The sequence below is a fragment of the Cyprinus carpio genome, chromosome A2 (assembly GCF_018340385.1).
Source record: "Cyprinus carpio isolate SPL01 chromosome A2, ASM1834038v1, whole genome shotgun sequence".
NCBI lineage: Eukaryota > Metazoa > Chordata > Actinopteri > Cypriniformes > Cyprinidae > Cyprinus > Cyprinus carpio.
The window spans coordinates 7,939,312-7,956,889 of record NC_056573.1 but is presented as its reverse complement, the minus strand read 5'-3'; the positions used below and the strand labels follow the sequence as shown (position 1 = coordinate 7,956,889).

The following is a 17,578-nucleotide window of genomic DNA, read 5'->3' as shown; positions in this document are numbered from 1 at the left end:
CACCTTTACATAAAACAATAATATAGTCAATCCGTTCTTATAATGACATAAAATACAAAAACAGTTATGAAAGCGAATCGTGCCCACAGCTAAAGTTTAGCTGCTAAACTGTGAACACTAGGTGGATACGTTAGCCGAGTGCTAACGTGACTAACTGATTAAACAATACAGTTTTTAAACCAAAATATGTCTACTGTAATGTTTGAAGAATGAAAGACAAAAGACGCTTGGTCTTAACTTTTAATCAGAACAGAACAGTTGTATCACAGGAGCACCAGCCGAAATCACTCATCTCTCCCGCATTAACCCTGTAACTGCCAGTGCAGCACAATAAACAGCAGTTTCACAATTATTATAAAGTCTGTGTGCTACACTACATTCTTTATTATTAAACAAAGTAATTAGAACAACATCAGTCTACAATAATCTACACATTCTTAGGTTCACAGTGAATTATCAGAACTACTTCAGTAAAACAGTAATATCGTGCTTTACCTGGAAACCTAAAGCTGCACTAGGTATACATCACATATTGGCACAAAAATTTTTTATTTTGAGCACTCAATTGAAAATGTACACCTAATGTATCAATCATACTACTTACAGGTCGTGGTTCAGAGATCTTGTTAGTCTAAATTAAGAAGATTAGAAGATTAGCCCAGATTAGAGAAGCGGTTCTTGATAAAATGACAAGCACACAAAAAAAGGCTCGAATTGTATTTCTGTGGTATCCTTGAACACCGCGTCTTCTCAACATGATGTAAACGCACTAATAGCAAAAGTGTTTGTGGGCAGGTCAGACTCTGTTCGTATTTCGCGGGCAGGCGGGGATTATGCAAATGTGTTATCCAGTGACTTATACCGGTAACAGGCAAAAGATTTGAAAATGTAACGACTCGTAAAGGCGACTCTGAGTCGACTCTCTCTTTTGAGAGACAATATCTTTATTTATCATGCACTTTTTTGATTAACAACTTTGCAGATTGTTTTCATTTAAGGATAGCTACGTTATAAACTGCAAAAGTGAAATTTTTCAAAAACCCATATGACCTGCTCTTTAAGATGGACTGTACATGTTATCATTGAAACTATCACTATTGTTATTGTTATTATTACTTTAGTATTTTTGTTTGTGGATTACTTACTGTCACTGGTATTTGATCTGATTTGATTTGATGTTATTTTATAATTGTATTTTGTTTATCTATTGATTATTTTTGTTATATCGGTGGGGTAAAATTAGATTTTTTTTATTTTTGTTGTTGTTATTGTTTTGTCGCATGTGTGTTGTAGTTTGTAATGTTAATTGTAATTTTGTTATGTTTTGTATGATCTTAAGATGTACGATTGCTTAATTTTGAATGTTGGGACCCCCACGAAAATGAGATGTTACATCTCAAGGGGTTTATCCTATTAATAAAATTTCCTTCATTGCCTGTTGTGAACCTTGATTCACTCAATAAAGAGGTGCAAATGGATCCACAAGCTTCTGACCGATCATTACAGAAGACTTCGCCAACCTCTGATCCAGCGGCGGTATATCAACTATCATCTGAGGTTTCAGCCCAAGCTAACGTATTAGCATCTCACCAACAGCAACTGAAATGCCTCACATCTCTCACGGAGGAACTGGTGAGAACGTTGAAATCCATGCAACTGGTTGCACCACCACCGAACCCATCTATGCCCGAGCCTTGATCAGCTAACACATCAGTAAGCCCTCACTCTGTTAACCCTCGACTCTCCTTACCAGAGCGGTTTTCAGGCACTCCAGATAAGTGTAAAGGCTTCCTCTTACAATGTTCTCTGTTTATGGATCAACAACTATTGTTATATCCCACAGACAACAGTCGCGTGGCTTTCATCTGTTCCCAGCTGACTTGAAGGGCGTTGGACTGGGCTACAGCCGTATCGGAGGGCGGAAGCTTGCAAAGAGGCGGGCAAACAGTTGCTGGGTACGGTACTGGCCCCCTGAAGCTGCTTTACCACAATGGCTTATCCGCTGAGTTACAGTCAGAACTGGCCTGCCGTGACCAGGGAAAGACCCTGGAACAGTTCATCAATCTCTCAATCCACCTCAACAGCCTACTACGCTCACGACGCTCCTCACAACATTCACATCTATGCCTTTACTGCGGGTTGCCAGGTCATCTGAGAGCCAGCTGCCCTACTAGACCAACCTCCAAAGATATCACCACAGTGAGTTGTAGTCCATATACTCTGGAGGTGCCCGTCTCTTTAACCATTATCGATGTCACGGTTGAGACGAGGGCTTTGATAGACTCCGGGGCGGTGGGAAATTTGATTGATATCAGTTTTGCCAACCCTCATAACCTTCCTCTTCTTCCTTGTGAATCTCGACTGGCTGTGGCAGCACTGGATGGATGCCCACTGGGCACAGGACTGATCAAATTCAGAACCCAAGAACTCACACTAAGGACTGGCTCCCTCCACACGGAACAATAAGTCTCTTCGCCATCGACTCACCACAGAACCCAGTTATCCTTGGGCTACCCTGGCTGGAGAGATGGTCAGGACCCTGTCAATAGGAATGCCTGCAGTTTCAACCAGGTGTCATAGCCTCCACTCACTCTCCTCAGTCGGAAGTTCGACCGGATCAGATCTCCCAAACAAATATCAAGCTCTCACGGAAGCATTCAGCAAGTCAAAAGCTTCTCAACTTCCACCACATCGGTCCAGTGATTGCACAATCGACCTGCTTCCTGGAGCGATGTCTTCGAAACGTAGAGTGTTTCCCCTATCTCAGGCAGGGTCTGAGGCAATGAGGGTATACATCGAGGAGGAACTGGCTAAAGGTTTCATTAGACCATCCACCTCTCCAGCATCAGCAGGGTTTTTCTTCGTAAAGAAGGATGAAGGTTTATGGCCATGCATTGATTACCGTAGTCTGAATGATGTCACAGTTAAGTTTGTTATCACCTGCCACTGGCTCCATCTGCTCTTGAGCAACTGCGCTTTGCCAGATATTTCACCAAGCTCGATCTCCGCAGTGCCTACAATCTGGTCCGTATCCGGGAGGGAGATGAATGGAATACAGCCTTCACAACCACATCCGGGCACTACGAATATTTGTTTATGCCGTTCAGGCTTTCCAACAGTCCGTCTGTCTTCCAAGCATACATTAACAACGTGTTCCGTGATATATTCAATCACTGGGTCATTGTCTACATAGACGACATCCTCATCTACTCGGATTCCCTGGAGACGCACGTGAAACACGTCCGAGCAGTTCTGCAATGTCTAATAGACCATCAGTTGTATGCAAAGAGAGAGAAATGCGAGTTTCATCAGACGCAAGTGTCCTTCCTGGGCTACATCATCAGTGCTGAGGGGGTCGCCATGGATGACAAAAAAGTTCAGACCGTATTAGATTGGCCACAACTAAGGACCGTAAAGGAAATGCAGTGTTTTCTGGGCTTTGCTAAATTCTACAGACACTTTATACAGAAGTTCAGCACCATAGCAGCTCCACTTACCTCGCTGCTCAGGGGAGGGAGACAATGTTACCAGCAGCTCAGAATGCTTTCCAACAAATCAAGGAGTGCTTCACCACAGCACCCATCCTTCATCCAGATCCCGATCTCGAATTCACAATAGAGGTTGATGCATCCAACACGGGTATCGAAGCCGTCTTGTCACAACATCAGGGCAATCCTCCCAAACTATTCCCCTGTGACTATTATTCACGTAAACTGAAGGCGGCCGAAAGCAATTGACGTGAGCCTACGGACTCATACCCTTACCCAAACTGCCTACTGCTTTTGAAACCACTGAAGCTCTGTTGGAACAGGTCTTCCGCTTCTATGGCCTTACCGGGGATATCGTTTCTGACCGATTCCAACAGTTCTCCTCTCGAGTCTGGAAGGCTTTCTGCCAACAACTCAACATCAACATCAGTCTCACCTCCGGCTACCATCCACAATCCAACGGCCAAGTCGAAAGGCTCCATCAAGGGATCACCAGGTTCCTATGCTCATACTGCCACCAGAATCAGAATGACTGGAGTCGTTTCCTATTATGGGCTGAGTATGCACAGAACTCGCTCTGCAAGCCATCAACTGGCCTCACCCCTTTCCAGTGTGTCCTCGGCTTCCAGCCCCCTCTATTTCCCTGGTCGGGAGAACCCTCCGATCTCCCTGTTATCAACGAAAGGTTAAGGAGAAGTGAGAACATATGGAATACAGCTCACATCCATTTACAAAGAGCAGTGCGTCGAACCAGGGAACAAGCCGATCGTCGGAGAAGGGAGGTACCTGAATATATCCCTGGGCAATGGGTCTAGCTGTCCACCATGGACCTGCGACTTCGACTACCCAGCAAAAAGTCCCAGGTATGTGGGTCTGTTCAAAATCCTCAGGCAAATTGCCCCAGTTTCATATAGTTTAGATTTACCAGCAAATTACCGTATCTCACCCACTTTCCATGTCTCCTTGCTCAAAGCCACCGGTGGACCTGGAGGAGAGAGGGACCAGAACGAGATCGCAGACGAGGGCACTCCTCCCCTAATCATGGACGGTGAGGAGGCGTATCAGGTCAGAGAGATTCTGGATTCCCGACGCAGAGGACGAGTGCTGCAGTATCTGGTCGACTGGGAAGGATATGGCCCCGAGGAGAGGTCCTGGGTTAATGCACATGATATCCTGGATCCCACACTCATCCTTGAGTTTCATCAAGCCCATTCAAATCGACCCGCACCTCGTCCCCATGGAAGGCCATGGCGTTGGCCAGCCCCTCACGTCTGGAGCCGCTCGCAGGGGAGGGGCTCTGTCACGTATCAGACCTCTCTGGCTCTCTCTGATGGCTACCGGAGGGCACCCTCACCTGAGTATTAACAGTCACCCCGGACTCCATTTCCCACAATCCCATACTGGACTGATTACTGGCACAGGTGTTGCTAATCACTGGCCTATTTAACCAGCGTTCACACTCACACACTGTGAAGTCTTGTTTTTCCCTGGCTGACATTTCTAAGCGTTTTCCCTGCCTTTCTGAGTGTGTTCCATGTATGACCCTGGACTGTTTGACTATTCTGATTCTCTCCCGCCTACCCTTGTGATCTTGTTACCTGGAACTCTGATTGTTTGCTGGTTGCCCCGACTCCTGCCTGGTATTGTTTCTGTCTCTGCTTTGCCTCTATTCCTAACACTGATTGACCATTGCCTGTTGTTAACCTTGATTCACTCAATAAAGAGCTGCAAATTGATCCACAAGCTTCTGACTGATCATTACAGGTACATTTTCAGTACCACCTCAGCTGAGGTTCCAAGCGAGTCTTACCATTAACAAAATGTGACGTGTAAACCCTGCTGATCACTGATTTGCCGGAGACAATTGTCACCTGTCATTGAACTTGCGGCATGAAACACACAGATCCAAATGGAATCTGACATGAACAGGGTATGTTCCATTTTTTTGCCTCATAGCTTGTATTTTTGGACCCCAGTTAGTTTTTTAAAGCAACTCAAATATATGTACAAAAACTAGGGATGTAATGATTAACCGCGAAACGGTTAAAAATCTATTCAAATATGTGACGATTCAAATCAGTTCAGATGGCAAACAAATCATGATACAATTGGAGTAGGAGTTTATATGAATGTATGTCTGAGGGGAACTGACTATCTTTAGAAACGTTTACGTGGTATTTTCTTTTCATCTTGCCTCTGAATAATGCATATTAAACTAGTGTTCATAAGTGCAGCACTGCTTTGTTTACAGTGGTAACCCAGGAAACAACACTGTATCATTGTATAGTTGCACAAAACTGAAGTCAGACCATTTTGTTTTTGCTTCAAATTTCGACATTATACAGTCTAATTTAGATTAAAAACTACTAATGCTGCATCTTTGTTTGGATCATGATTAAAATCCAGTGGTTGCCTATAATTTTAAATGGAAAGAGCAGAGACAAAGCCTTAGTTTGTTCATATTAAGAGATTTATTTTATTTGTGTAACTTGTTTGATTTGAGGTTTGTTTAAAAATTTAAATTTGGTTTTTGTTATTTCAACTTCATAAAGAAACATGCAGCAATAGACTAATAAAAGCTGTTCAATTACTGTATAATGTCTTTAATTTTATATTTGATTAAAATCAAGAGATTGAAAAACCAAGGTTTCCCACGAGATTGTTTACTCTGCAGTTGCCAGAGCATCAACATGTGTCATTGGCAGATTGTGAATCAAGTGATTCGGAATTAAGTGATTCTGATGACATATCTGAGACCAGCAGTGATGAAAATGAATCTTCTACCTCTCACAGTCCTTGTCTTACTGACAGTCTTGCTCAGTGGACCAGTGGATTCACTGTTAAAGATTCTGAGGGAAAATGGGCATCGAGAGCTTCCTAAAACAGCAAGAACTTTGTTTGAGACTTGTGACTGTATTTTTGCAGGTCAGATCTGGCATGCAATACATCTACCTTGATTGCAAAGAAAAACTCTTGAAACACATGTATCCCAACAATGTTTTAAGTAAGTTTAGGGAATTAGATATTTCTTTGAACGTTGATGGTTTACCTCTCTTTAAAAGTAGCAGTCTGTCACTGTGGCCTGTTCTGTGTAAAATTACCTTGGAACACAGTGTCATATGCATTGTTGTAACTCCAGCTGTGTGTAGTCTTTAGTGAGGTGGAGTGGTGTAGTGGGCTAAGCACAGCACAACAAACCAAACACCAAAGCAACCCTGTGTTTTATGTATTATTTTATATAATTATGTACAGTTTTATTTGTCTTGGTTCAGATATTGCTGTTAGTTATTGTTGTGCAGCATAATATAGCTTTATATTTATTTTCAGATCAAATGGCTGAGCATCATGAGAGGCAACACGCCTGGGGAGTCAGTCAGAAGACTACTTAGAAAACTCGGGACGAATGCTCTATGGGCCCAATATAGTCTTAAATGCTGCAAGGGAAAGAAGAATTTCCAGGAGCTGGAAATATGTAATGGCATAATCCGTGAGTTGTTTCTCAGTTGTTTCTTATTCCAAACATTTTATAGTACGTTGCTGAAGACAAACTCTATTTTCAAAGCAAGCTAGGCCAAAGACTGCATTTTAGGTATTGAGGAAATCAGCAGTGTATTGCACATATTGTATGCTATTTTCTTTCATAAATTTTATAATTTATTGTAAGTAACAGTAACATGTCTGCGTTTCATGTATCTTAACTGTATTTTAAGATGCCTGTCGTCGAACACACACTAAGGTGCTGGAAGTAACTGAGGACTTCATATCAGAAACACTGACGTTTTTCACCACACAGAGATAAAGTAAGGCTTTTGTAGTTTTTGTAATTTGTAAAAATTAATAAAGAAAAAAAAATGCACATTTAATACAGAATATACTGTATACTAATACTATGTTTTGTTTCTGTAGATGCTACAATCTAAGATCTTACTTCAGCCCAAAGCAGAAACTTGTGGAAAAGAAGACACACAGAACACTTAATTAGTTGTTTTAGAATGTATTTTGTTATGTAAGATTTGGAATGTTTCAGTTTGTGCAATGTTTGAGTATATCAAATGTGAAAGTAAAATAAGATATCAGTTATGCTATTGATTTCATTTAGATGTAATGTATGTTACAGTGCATTTATCTTTGTCTTTGTATGTTTGTGTAGTTTGTGTAGTTTTTGGCGTTAACAAATACAATTATGTTTTACCAAATGTTATTGTTTGAATTGATATTTGTTTATAAAAAGATCCCAGGGCAATGTTTGGAGCATATTTGCATATTTTATATAACGTTTAAACATTCAAAAAACACGTTTTCCCTAACATTTTCCTAGCAAGATGACAAATCTGGACATTTTGAATGTTTAAAAAACATTCATAAAGAATAGAATGTAATGTTTCTGTAACGTTCAGATAAAGCAAGAAAAAACATTCCTAAAACATGAAAAAAAAAAAAATAATAAATAAATTAAATGTTTAAGAACATTCACTAATAACATTTTCATAACATTTTCAAAATGATAGAATGTAATGTTTTTGTTTTTTGAAGAAAAAAGTATAATATATGAGAAAAAATTCAAATTTTAAGCATTTAAAGAACATTCACTAATAACATTTTCATAATGTCTTCAAGATGACAAAATGGAATTTTCCCGTAATATTCACATACACAAAGAAAAACGTTCTTAAGAAAAATAAATAAATAAATAAAATAAAATTAGACATTTTAAACATTTAAAGAACATAATAACGTTTTCAAAATGATAGGATGGAATGTTCATGTAACGTATAAATAAATAAATAAAATAGAAGAAGAAGAAGAAGAAAAAAGAAAACTGGACGTTTTCAACGTGTACAAAACATTCCGAAATAACGTTTTCATAACTTAATGGGAATGTTAGCAAAACGTTCTGACAACTTATTTTTGTTAGCTGAGTAGTAGCTTTGCAGCCATTTTCATTTCCAAAAAAACGTCAAGAAATACATTATAGGCCTATGTTAACCAGTATTTCTGACAATTCCAAAATCATAATCTATGGGTTGTGTTTTTATGTTGTATTAAGTGTATTTTAATGTTTCTTTCCTTTTTTCTTATTTAATTTTGTCAATAAATCACGCAAAACTCAAAAACTGATTCGTGTGTGTGTGTGTGCGTGTGTGTGTGTGAGAGAGAGAGAGAGAGAGAGAGAGAGAGAGAGAGAGAGAGAGAGAGAGAGAGAGCATCCGGGGATTTCCGTTGACTCCACCCACATTCCGCTGACTCTCAGCAGCTCTGTAAATATGGCGGAGGTAAGAAGGAAATTCTCATTATTTTCCAGAAATAAATCACCGTTTATTTGTAATTACCCGAAAAATATAGTTCATAGTGTATTTAAAAAAAATAACATTGTGTCGTATATATTATTTATTAAGTTGTACGGTGATTTAGGTCGGAAGACGCGTTGAATTCTTTTAAATTTTATTTCTGCAAAGTTATAATAGCAGTTAGCTCGTCTCCAGTTAGCCTGCTACTCTATTATAACCATACTTAATTAACATAAATTTATTATCTCTAATATATTTACACAAACACCGACGATTGTACTGATTATTTATGCTAAATCCTGAATTCATGGATTTTTTTTAAAACCCAGATTTGTACTTAAAAAAATTGTTCCTAATCAATGCTAAACAAAGTATTAGCTACACATCAGCCTCAACTTCCAAAGTCTCTCTCTCTCTCTCTCTCTCTCTCTCTCTCTCTCTCTCTCTCTCTCTCTCTCTCTCTCTCTCTCTCTCTCTCTCTCTCTCTCTCTGTGTATCGTTAAATCACTAATAAATAATGTATATACACACACGGCATCACTGATTCCTTTGGCTTATCATGGATGTTCTAACACTGGTCTTCTGTAAGTTTTTGTTGATATATATTGAAAGTAAAATAAATTAGAGGACTGGAAAACTGTTCTAGTATTTTTTCTTTTCTTTTCTTTTTTTTCAGATTTAGGTCTGCCTGAATGCATGCCATACACATGCAAATAGAGTCATTTATACAGGCGAAATAACCTCAATCTGGATAAAAATTTGTACACTGTAAACAAGAGTAATTTTGTCCAGTGGTTTCACAACTGACTTCATATCTGACCCAGAATTTATACTGGACATCCAACAGCGATCCAGCACAGTTCCAAAATTGTGCTCAAAATCACACCTAATATTCATTAGCCAACATAGAAATGTTTGTCTTTGTTATTGTTAACCCAACTGTTACAGCAGTTACAGTGACTTTATGATAATTGCACAATTAAAAAATGATTGCATTGTTTTCTTTTTGTTGTTTAAAAAAAAATAATAATAATTATAAACTGATGTCTTATTTTTAGCCCTCCTTGGGGAGTTCAAGCCCAGGTAAGATGATTACCAGTTTTCCTATCATGGTAAAACATATCATTATTCATATTCATGATTTAATACCATTTCTCTTTCTCATAAAAGAGTTTTGATTGATTTTGACAATGTTGATTTTGACCTGTCAACAGACATTATGTTGCCTGATTATGATGATGCTCAAACACATGAAGATGAGGAGGATCCAGAGGGAGAAACTAATTTTGGCAATGAGATTGAAGAACTTGCAAAGGTTTGACCTGATCTTTTGCTTCACATTATCTGTTTATGGTCTGGCCTGCAGAGGAGAGGTAGCCGTTGAAGCCATTGAAGCCAAAGTATCAATGTGTTTTTTTTTCTTCCTCCACCAAAGTTTCTCATGTCTGAAACAGAAAGCAGTCTTTTTCATAAGAACTTAAACAATTTGAATTTAAATAAATTAGCATTGTTTGGTAGGTCTTTTGTCAAATATGGGTGCATCTCAATTGGATGAGTTGTTAAGTGGTATTTTGAATGGTTTTTGTGTTGGCCATTTTAAGGGCTGTCTCAATCGCAAAATCCTTCCAGTGCACTGGAATTTTTGCTCCCTGAAAAATCACACAGTGCGTTGCTAAAACTAAGGAGCATAAGTGCTCACTCTGCTCCCTTACTGGAAATTGTCATATTTCTGAAGCGCGAAACAAACCACATTAGCCAACTTGATAAATATAATGACACACAATAGAAGATTTGAAAAGACAAACAGTTTTTATTTTTATTTTTTATATTTCAACGTAAACACATTGACAGGTAATGAACACATCTAATAAACATTTATCATTAATATTTGCCTGAAATGTTGTAAGAACATGTAACAGAACAATGTGTTTAAAGATAAAAATAACATCAAACAGAGATTGGTCCTGTCTATTGTTGATTAATTCCAGCAATGACGTTTTACAATGTTGTCCGTTGATGCTGTACGTAGTCATGTCACCGGAAATTGAGTAATCACTGTCCCAATGTTCAGTGAACCAGGGAACTTACCAGTGACCGAACTCGTGCACACGATATACAGATTCATGAGCTCAGGAGCTAAGATGCTAACTGAGACACACCCTATGTCTTAGCTTGTGATTGCCATAAAAAGTCCTTACAATAGCAATTTCTAAATTGCTGTTAATCAGGATCCCATCGAAGTAAATATTATTTTTTAACTTAAGCTTTTGAGTTTGACTTAAACTTGAGTTTTTACTAATTTGATTAAAAATATTCAAGTGAGTCTACATACATATACAATTTTTTTCAGTCCTGATTAGAGTATGTGAGCGGAGTGGAGTGGCAACAATTTCCCCTCCGCGCTCCAAGCATTCAGTAATCACTCCGCTCCGGGTTCACCATTTCCCGCTCCTTGCTCCACTGATCAGAAACAGCGCTCCGCGGCTAAATTATTTCACAATGCTTGAAAAATCTAAGTTCTGTTCAGAAATTATATTAAATGAAAAATAAATGCATAATACTAGAAGAATAGTTTTAACATGGTTTATTGGAACACTGCAATTAGCCCAAGTCCATATTAAATGACTGCTTAACTCGCTTAGCTTACTCGTCTGTGCTATGTCTCTTTCTGCTATGGCGAAGCTGGGGGTGGTTACTTCAGAAACAGAGAGAATATGCTGTAACTTTTCCATTTTTCTTCATTCCTGAATGTATGCCCGCGATCTGTGCGTTATGTGCGAGCTTGTGTGCTCTGTCCATATGCAGCAATGTAGCAGCACATTAGTTTCGAGCAGAGATTAACAAACTGTACAACTTACAACATGCTTTAACCTCCCGCACTCGTCCCTAATTATGTTTAATGTGTGAGTTAGCATAATTTGTGCTCATGACGGAGCGGTAGCGGAGCTTTCTCACAGTGAGTAAAAACCTCAACACTCCGACTTTCAAAAAATCCGCTCCTAGCTCCAGGCAAAATCACGCTGCTCCACTCCTCACAACACTCCCACTCCGCTCCGCTCACATACTCTACTCCTGATATATATATATCCAAAGCAACTTACAAATGAGGACAATGGAAGCAATCAAAATCAACAAAAGAGCAATAATATACAAATGCTATAAGTCTCAGTTAGCTTAAACGCAGTACACATAGCAAGGGCTTTTAAATAATATAATAAATAAAAAGAAAACAGATATCATAGAAAAAGAATAGAGCAAGCTAGTGTTAGAGGTCTTTTTTTTGCGCTTTTGTTAATTGTATAATAAATGAAAAGAAAACAGATAGAATACAAGAAGATTAGAAAGCTAGTTAGTTTTTTTTTTTTTTTTTTTTTTTTTTTACAAATAGAATTAGAATAGTAAGTGCTAAAGTTAGAGGGTCAAATAAAGATGGAAAAGATGTGTTTTAAGCCGATTCTTGAAGATGGCTAAGGACCCTGTTGCTTGTATTGAGTTTGGCAGGTCATTCCACCGGGAGGGAACATTTAATTTAAAAGTCCGTAAAAGTGACTTTGTGCTTCTTTGGGATGACACAATCAAGCGACATTCACTTGCAGAATGCAAGCTTCGAGGGCACATAAGTCTGAAGTAATGAATTTAGGTAAAGGGGTGCAGAGCCAGTGGTGGTTTTGTATACAGACATAAATGCACTGAATTTTATGTGAGCAGCTATTGGTAGCCAGTGCAAATTGATAAACAGAGGTGTGACAGCTCATTAAAAATTAATCTTGCTGCCGCGTTCTGGATTAATTGTAAAGGTTTGATAGAACTGGCTGGAAGACCTGCCAATAGAGCATTGCAATAGTCCAGCGTGGACAGAACAAGAGCTTGAACAAGGAGTTGTGCAGCATGTTCCGAAAGAAAGGGCCTGATCTTCTTGATGTTGAATAAAGCAATTCTGCAGGACCGTACAGTTTTAGCAATGTGGTCTGAGAAAGTAAGCTGATCATCCATCATAAATCCAAGGTTTCTGACTGTTTTTGAAGGAGTTATGGTTGATGTGCCTAACTGGATGGTGAAATTGTGATGAAACAATGGGTTTGATGGAACCACAAGCAGTTCTGTCTTGGCAAGGTTGAGTTGAAGGTGATAGTCCTTCATCCAGCAAGAAATGTCTGTTAGACAAGCTGAGATGCAAGCAGCTACCGTCGTATCATCAGGATGGAATGAGATGTAGAGTTGAGTGTCATCACCATAGCAGTGGTATGAAAAGCCATGTTTCTGAATGACAGAATCTAATGATGCCATGTAGACAGAGAAGAGAAGTGGTCCAAGAACTGAGCCCTGAGGCACCCCAGTACTTAGATATTGTGACTTGGACACCTCACCTCTCCAAGATACTTTGAAGGACCTATCTGATAGGTAAAACTCACACCATTTGAGTGCGGTTCCTGAGATGCCCTTTGCCAGTAGGGTTGACAGGAGGATCTGGTGGTTAACAGTGTCAAAAGCAGCAGACAGATCAAGCAAGATAAGTATTGAAGATTTGGATTCCGCTCTTGCCAGTCTTAGGGCTTCAACAAAATGAGAGCAAGGCAGTCTCAGTTGAATGTCCACTTCTGAAGCCAGATTGGTTGCTGTCAAGGAGGTTGTTCTGTGTGAGAAAGGCAGAGACTTGGTTGAACACAGCTTGTTCAAGTGTTTTTGCAATATATATATATATATATACACACACACACACACCTCGGATCACTTGGTCCTCACTCGTAACCTCAATATGGTTTCTGACACAGCACATACCCCTCCACATGTCACTTTTCGACGTAACCTCCGGTCACTCTCCCTCCTGGATATCTGCTATGGTTTCATCTTCGCCTCCTTCCACTGAACAGTTATCATTTTTTGATGTTAACAGTGCTACTGATACTTTCTGTTCCACTTTTTATGTCTTGTTTAGACACTATCTGCCCCTTGTCTTCCAGGCCAGCTCGTACCACCTCTTCTGATGTACTCCGTGAGCATCGTTCTAAGCTCAGAGCTGCAGAAAGAGTATGGCGCAAATCACAAAATTCTTCTGACCTCAATGTATATCAATCACTCCTCTCTTCATTCTCTGCTAATGTCTCCACTGCTAAAATGACTTACTATCCCAACAAAATTAACAAGTCGCCTAATTTTCGATTGATGTTTAAAACATTTTCCTCCCTCCTTTGTCCTCCTCCTCCTTCATCAACTCTAACAGCTGACGTAAAATTACAAACGTCAGTGCACAATTTGCCACACTACAAACCATCAAACATACAGTAGGTAGACAACCAAAATGGGTAATACCGCCGCACGTACCGCCGTCGCAGGGCCGCGGCGTTAACTGCAAGTCAGTCGCGTGTTAAATTCATTCGTGAAACTACCACCAGGTGGCGCAAAGGGACGGATTGCGAACTGAATGTAATTGTAAAATGAGATAAAAGGAGGAAGTAAAACAACAATAACATTATGATATAACATTGTAACATATTTAAAAACCATTAAAAAAATGTACAGTGAGTTAATTTCAAATTGTAGGATAGTCTTAGGCTACAGTCTACTCATCAAAAATTAAAAGAAAGACCTTTACACAAAGGATCTTATGCATGCTATTGTTATTAAACAGTCATTAAATATAAGGCCTATATATACGGATAAAAAGCTAAATGTTTTCATTTCGGTTCATTCTTGGTTTAAAAAAAAATCCTTCAGGTTTCATTTGCAGATCGAAATGAGAACGGTCCAGCATTTAGCAATAAATTATTATTAATTATGTTATTATTCTTGATTTTTTTAAACTGCTAACACTTTGCATTTTTGAATTATGCCTTTACTGTGTGACCAAAAATTGAGTATTTTCTGTTTCAGCTGTTTGATCGCGCTGGTGCCTCACGCACATTCATTGTAAACAGTAGCCGTTCACCGTGCCATTCGGCGTGAGCAGCGGTTCACTTTGGCACTTTTTGCTAATTATGATTTTTTTTTTTTCGTTGATACTGAAACATGCGTGAGCTACAAAGCCTATTTTACCTAATGAATAATAGTTAAGCTTGAAATAGGCAACATCACGAATATGGAAACGTTTGGATTTCTCCCGAATGAGAGCCCAACCTTACCTTATGGTTCACTTTAAATTATTATTCATTTATTTTTTTTTGTTTGTTTATAGCTAAGCCTATATTATTATATACTGCAATTTTATTTATCCATTAGAATTATATATTTTTAATTCTTGCTCTGTTCTTATAAATTTGTTAAATTTAAAGGATTTGTTGTAAAGTGAAGGGAACTAAAAATATCCTGTTGGCAGATTATAACATTATTAGGCCAGCCGTTATTATTTCTGAATGTAATAAAATGCAACTTATACATTACTTATATATTATACATTACTTATTTTTTTCCTCTCACAAATTTAATGTATTTTTTAGCCTGCTTAAAAAATAAAATAAATAAATAAATAAAAACATGCAGCAAACGAAAATAGGCGATTAATCGGTTAAAATTTGTTACTGTGGGTTAACAGTAATTATAATTATTATATACTTAGGAACAGAGTCTGAGCCTAATCTAGGCTATCCAGGGTTTTTTTTTTTTTTTTTTCATTGCATCTGAAAATGACTTTAATATAAAGGTTGATGTCCCATTTTATACAGGAATTGTTCATTTAAAAAAAAAAAAAATCAAATTATATTGTTAGTCTAAATGAACTTGTTAACAATATAATTAGAACTATTTAACATGCACTGTAACATTTTACCCTTTTTAACTTATAAACTCCTTGAGATTTTAAAGTCAGTTTAATAGTATTGAAGTTCAAGTTTAAATTATATATATATATAAATATTTTAATTTATATTTTAAAATTCCTTTAATAAAACAACATGCATTTTTGTTATTCGTTACCTGTCCTTTATTTTGACAGACAACTTCTTGGGAAAATATATTTGTCTGTACACTGATTAGGGCTGGGCGATATATCTAACGATATGATCATGCGCATCTAGTCAGTAAATCTGGTTCTGTGATTACCGCTAAATCACCATCACCTGCTTTCAAATGGAGCGGCATTTAATAGACAGAGCCATAGATCACTGACAAGGTACGCAATATCGCGTTGATTATCGAAGGCGATTCATCTGGGATAATGAACGTGATATTGCGTACCTTGTCAGTGATCTACGGCTCTGTCTATTAAATGCCGCTCCATTTGAAAGCAGGTGATGGCGATTTAGCGGTAATCACGGAACCAGATTTACTGACTAGATGCGCATGATCATATCGTTAGATATATCGCCCAGCCCTAACACTGATTAAGAAATTGTTGCGTGTTTTATAAATTATTTTCTTTATTTTAGTAAAACGTGAGGCACTATATAATTTCGTTCCCATTATTTAGGCCTAATTAAAACAAGAAACGAATAAATTAAACCAGCACGATTTAGCTAAATCATTGAAAGTCTAAAGAATGGACGGATTAATAAAACGTTCTTATGTTTAAACTCAAGTTCTCTCATTATAATCAACAAAATACACATGATGTAAATAAGAGCTCCATTAATTGACAACTTCAGTGATTTTAAAGGGAGCCTTCTTTACTTGCTTTCATATAATTTAAGTAAAAAAATAAAATTGCAGCCGCATTTAAATACAGGTGTGTAAATTTGTCTGCGTGCAAGATTTGCGCGGCGCGAGTGATGCTGAGTGCACACGCAGCATTTATTCTTATTTGTTTTGTCTTCATTATAAATCTTGTTTGGTTTTATTTTGGATAATTGCATGTAAAAAATAATTTACGTTGTAATGCATATGCAAGTGTTTGTGCGAAAATTATTAATGCGCATGCAGGACAGGGAGGCGCCTTCTAGATCACTTGAATTTTTTCCTGATAATGAATTAACTTAAAATTGTGGTGTCTCACATACATGAGAAATATATCTACAGAAAGCTTGAAATGTCTTTTAAACGAATCAATTCAAAACGAAAGCATTATGTAATCAGTGAGGGTTGTATTTCTCTTTAAAGGCGCGTCCATGTGGAGAGAGTCAGCACTGTGAATTTCATCTGGCAGCCGACAAGAAAAAATTTCTCCTTTTTTACAATTATTGGGCTACTTCTGCCTGTGCTTTGTGACAAACTTAATGCATGTGCTTGAGCGCAGAATATATTAAGGTTCATTATGGATTATAGATGTAAATTTAATATAAACCTGCGATTAGTTGAATAATGACAAATGAACGGCTAGTAACTAGAAAAATCTTACGTGGGGGGCAGACCTATTAAATATCCTCTAGACATCTCTGTTAAAGCTTTTGAAGCATTTTATACGCGTTTGCATAAATTCTTCTTTCAGAACGGTCTGTAATGGAGAGATGCTTTAACACTGTTTTTTCCTCTGAAACACAAAAACCAAAATTGAAATAAAATTGATATTTTATGTTTTGAGAATGGCCAACCCTTCTCTGCAGATATTGTTGCTTCTGGTTTGTGCATTGTAAATAGGCTACAAAAAAATTTAAATAATAATAATAATAATATCTCCAAAAACTCCAAAAATGTTTTTGCCATGTCTGTAACGCATGTGTATTCCCAAATCTAAAAAAGCCTATAAAACATCATAGACGGATCATACTGATGTCTGGACTCTGTTTGGGATTTAGAAAAACATAAAGAGATGGTTCAATATATTGGTTATGAAAAAGGCTACATTCTGTGAGAATTTATATTTCATAGTCTAAAAAATATTGTTTAGACGAAACAAAATAAAATTAACACAACAGTTTGCGAATTTTATTTATT

At 37.8% G+C, this 17,578-nt stretch overlaps 1 protein-coding gene and 1 long non-coding RNA gene across 2 annotated transcripts in view; both read left to right on the top strand.

Moving 5' to 3' along the window:
• The first annotated feature begins 6,090 nt into the window (after positions 1-6,090).
• LOC122146959 lies at positions 6,091-7,795 on the top strand. The gene is made up of 3 exons (XR_006161298.1): positions 6,091-6,975; positions 7,199-7,288; positions 7,395-7,795. It is a non-coding gene; the product is annotated as an uncharacterized LOC122146959 (long non-coding RNA).
• Positions 7,796-8,734: 939 nt separating this feature from the next.
• mier1b (mesoderm induction early response 1b, transcriptional regulator) overlaps positions 8,735-17,578 on the top strand; it is a 93,746-nt gene continuing 84,902 nt past the window's right edge. The window contains exons 1-3 of the mRNA XM_042714281.1: positions 8,735-8,761; positions 9,835-9,859; positions 9,991-10,091. Of these exons, the coding sequence (XP_042570215.1) occupies positions 8,753-8,761; positions 9,835-9,859; positions 9,991-10,091 (135 nt within the window). The 5' untranslated portion in view covers positions 8,735-8,752. The remainder of the gene's footprint in view (positions 8,762-9,834; positions 9,860-9,990; positions 10,092-17,578) is intronic.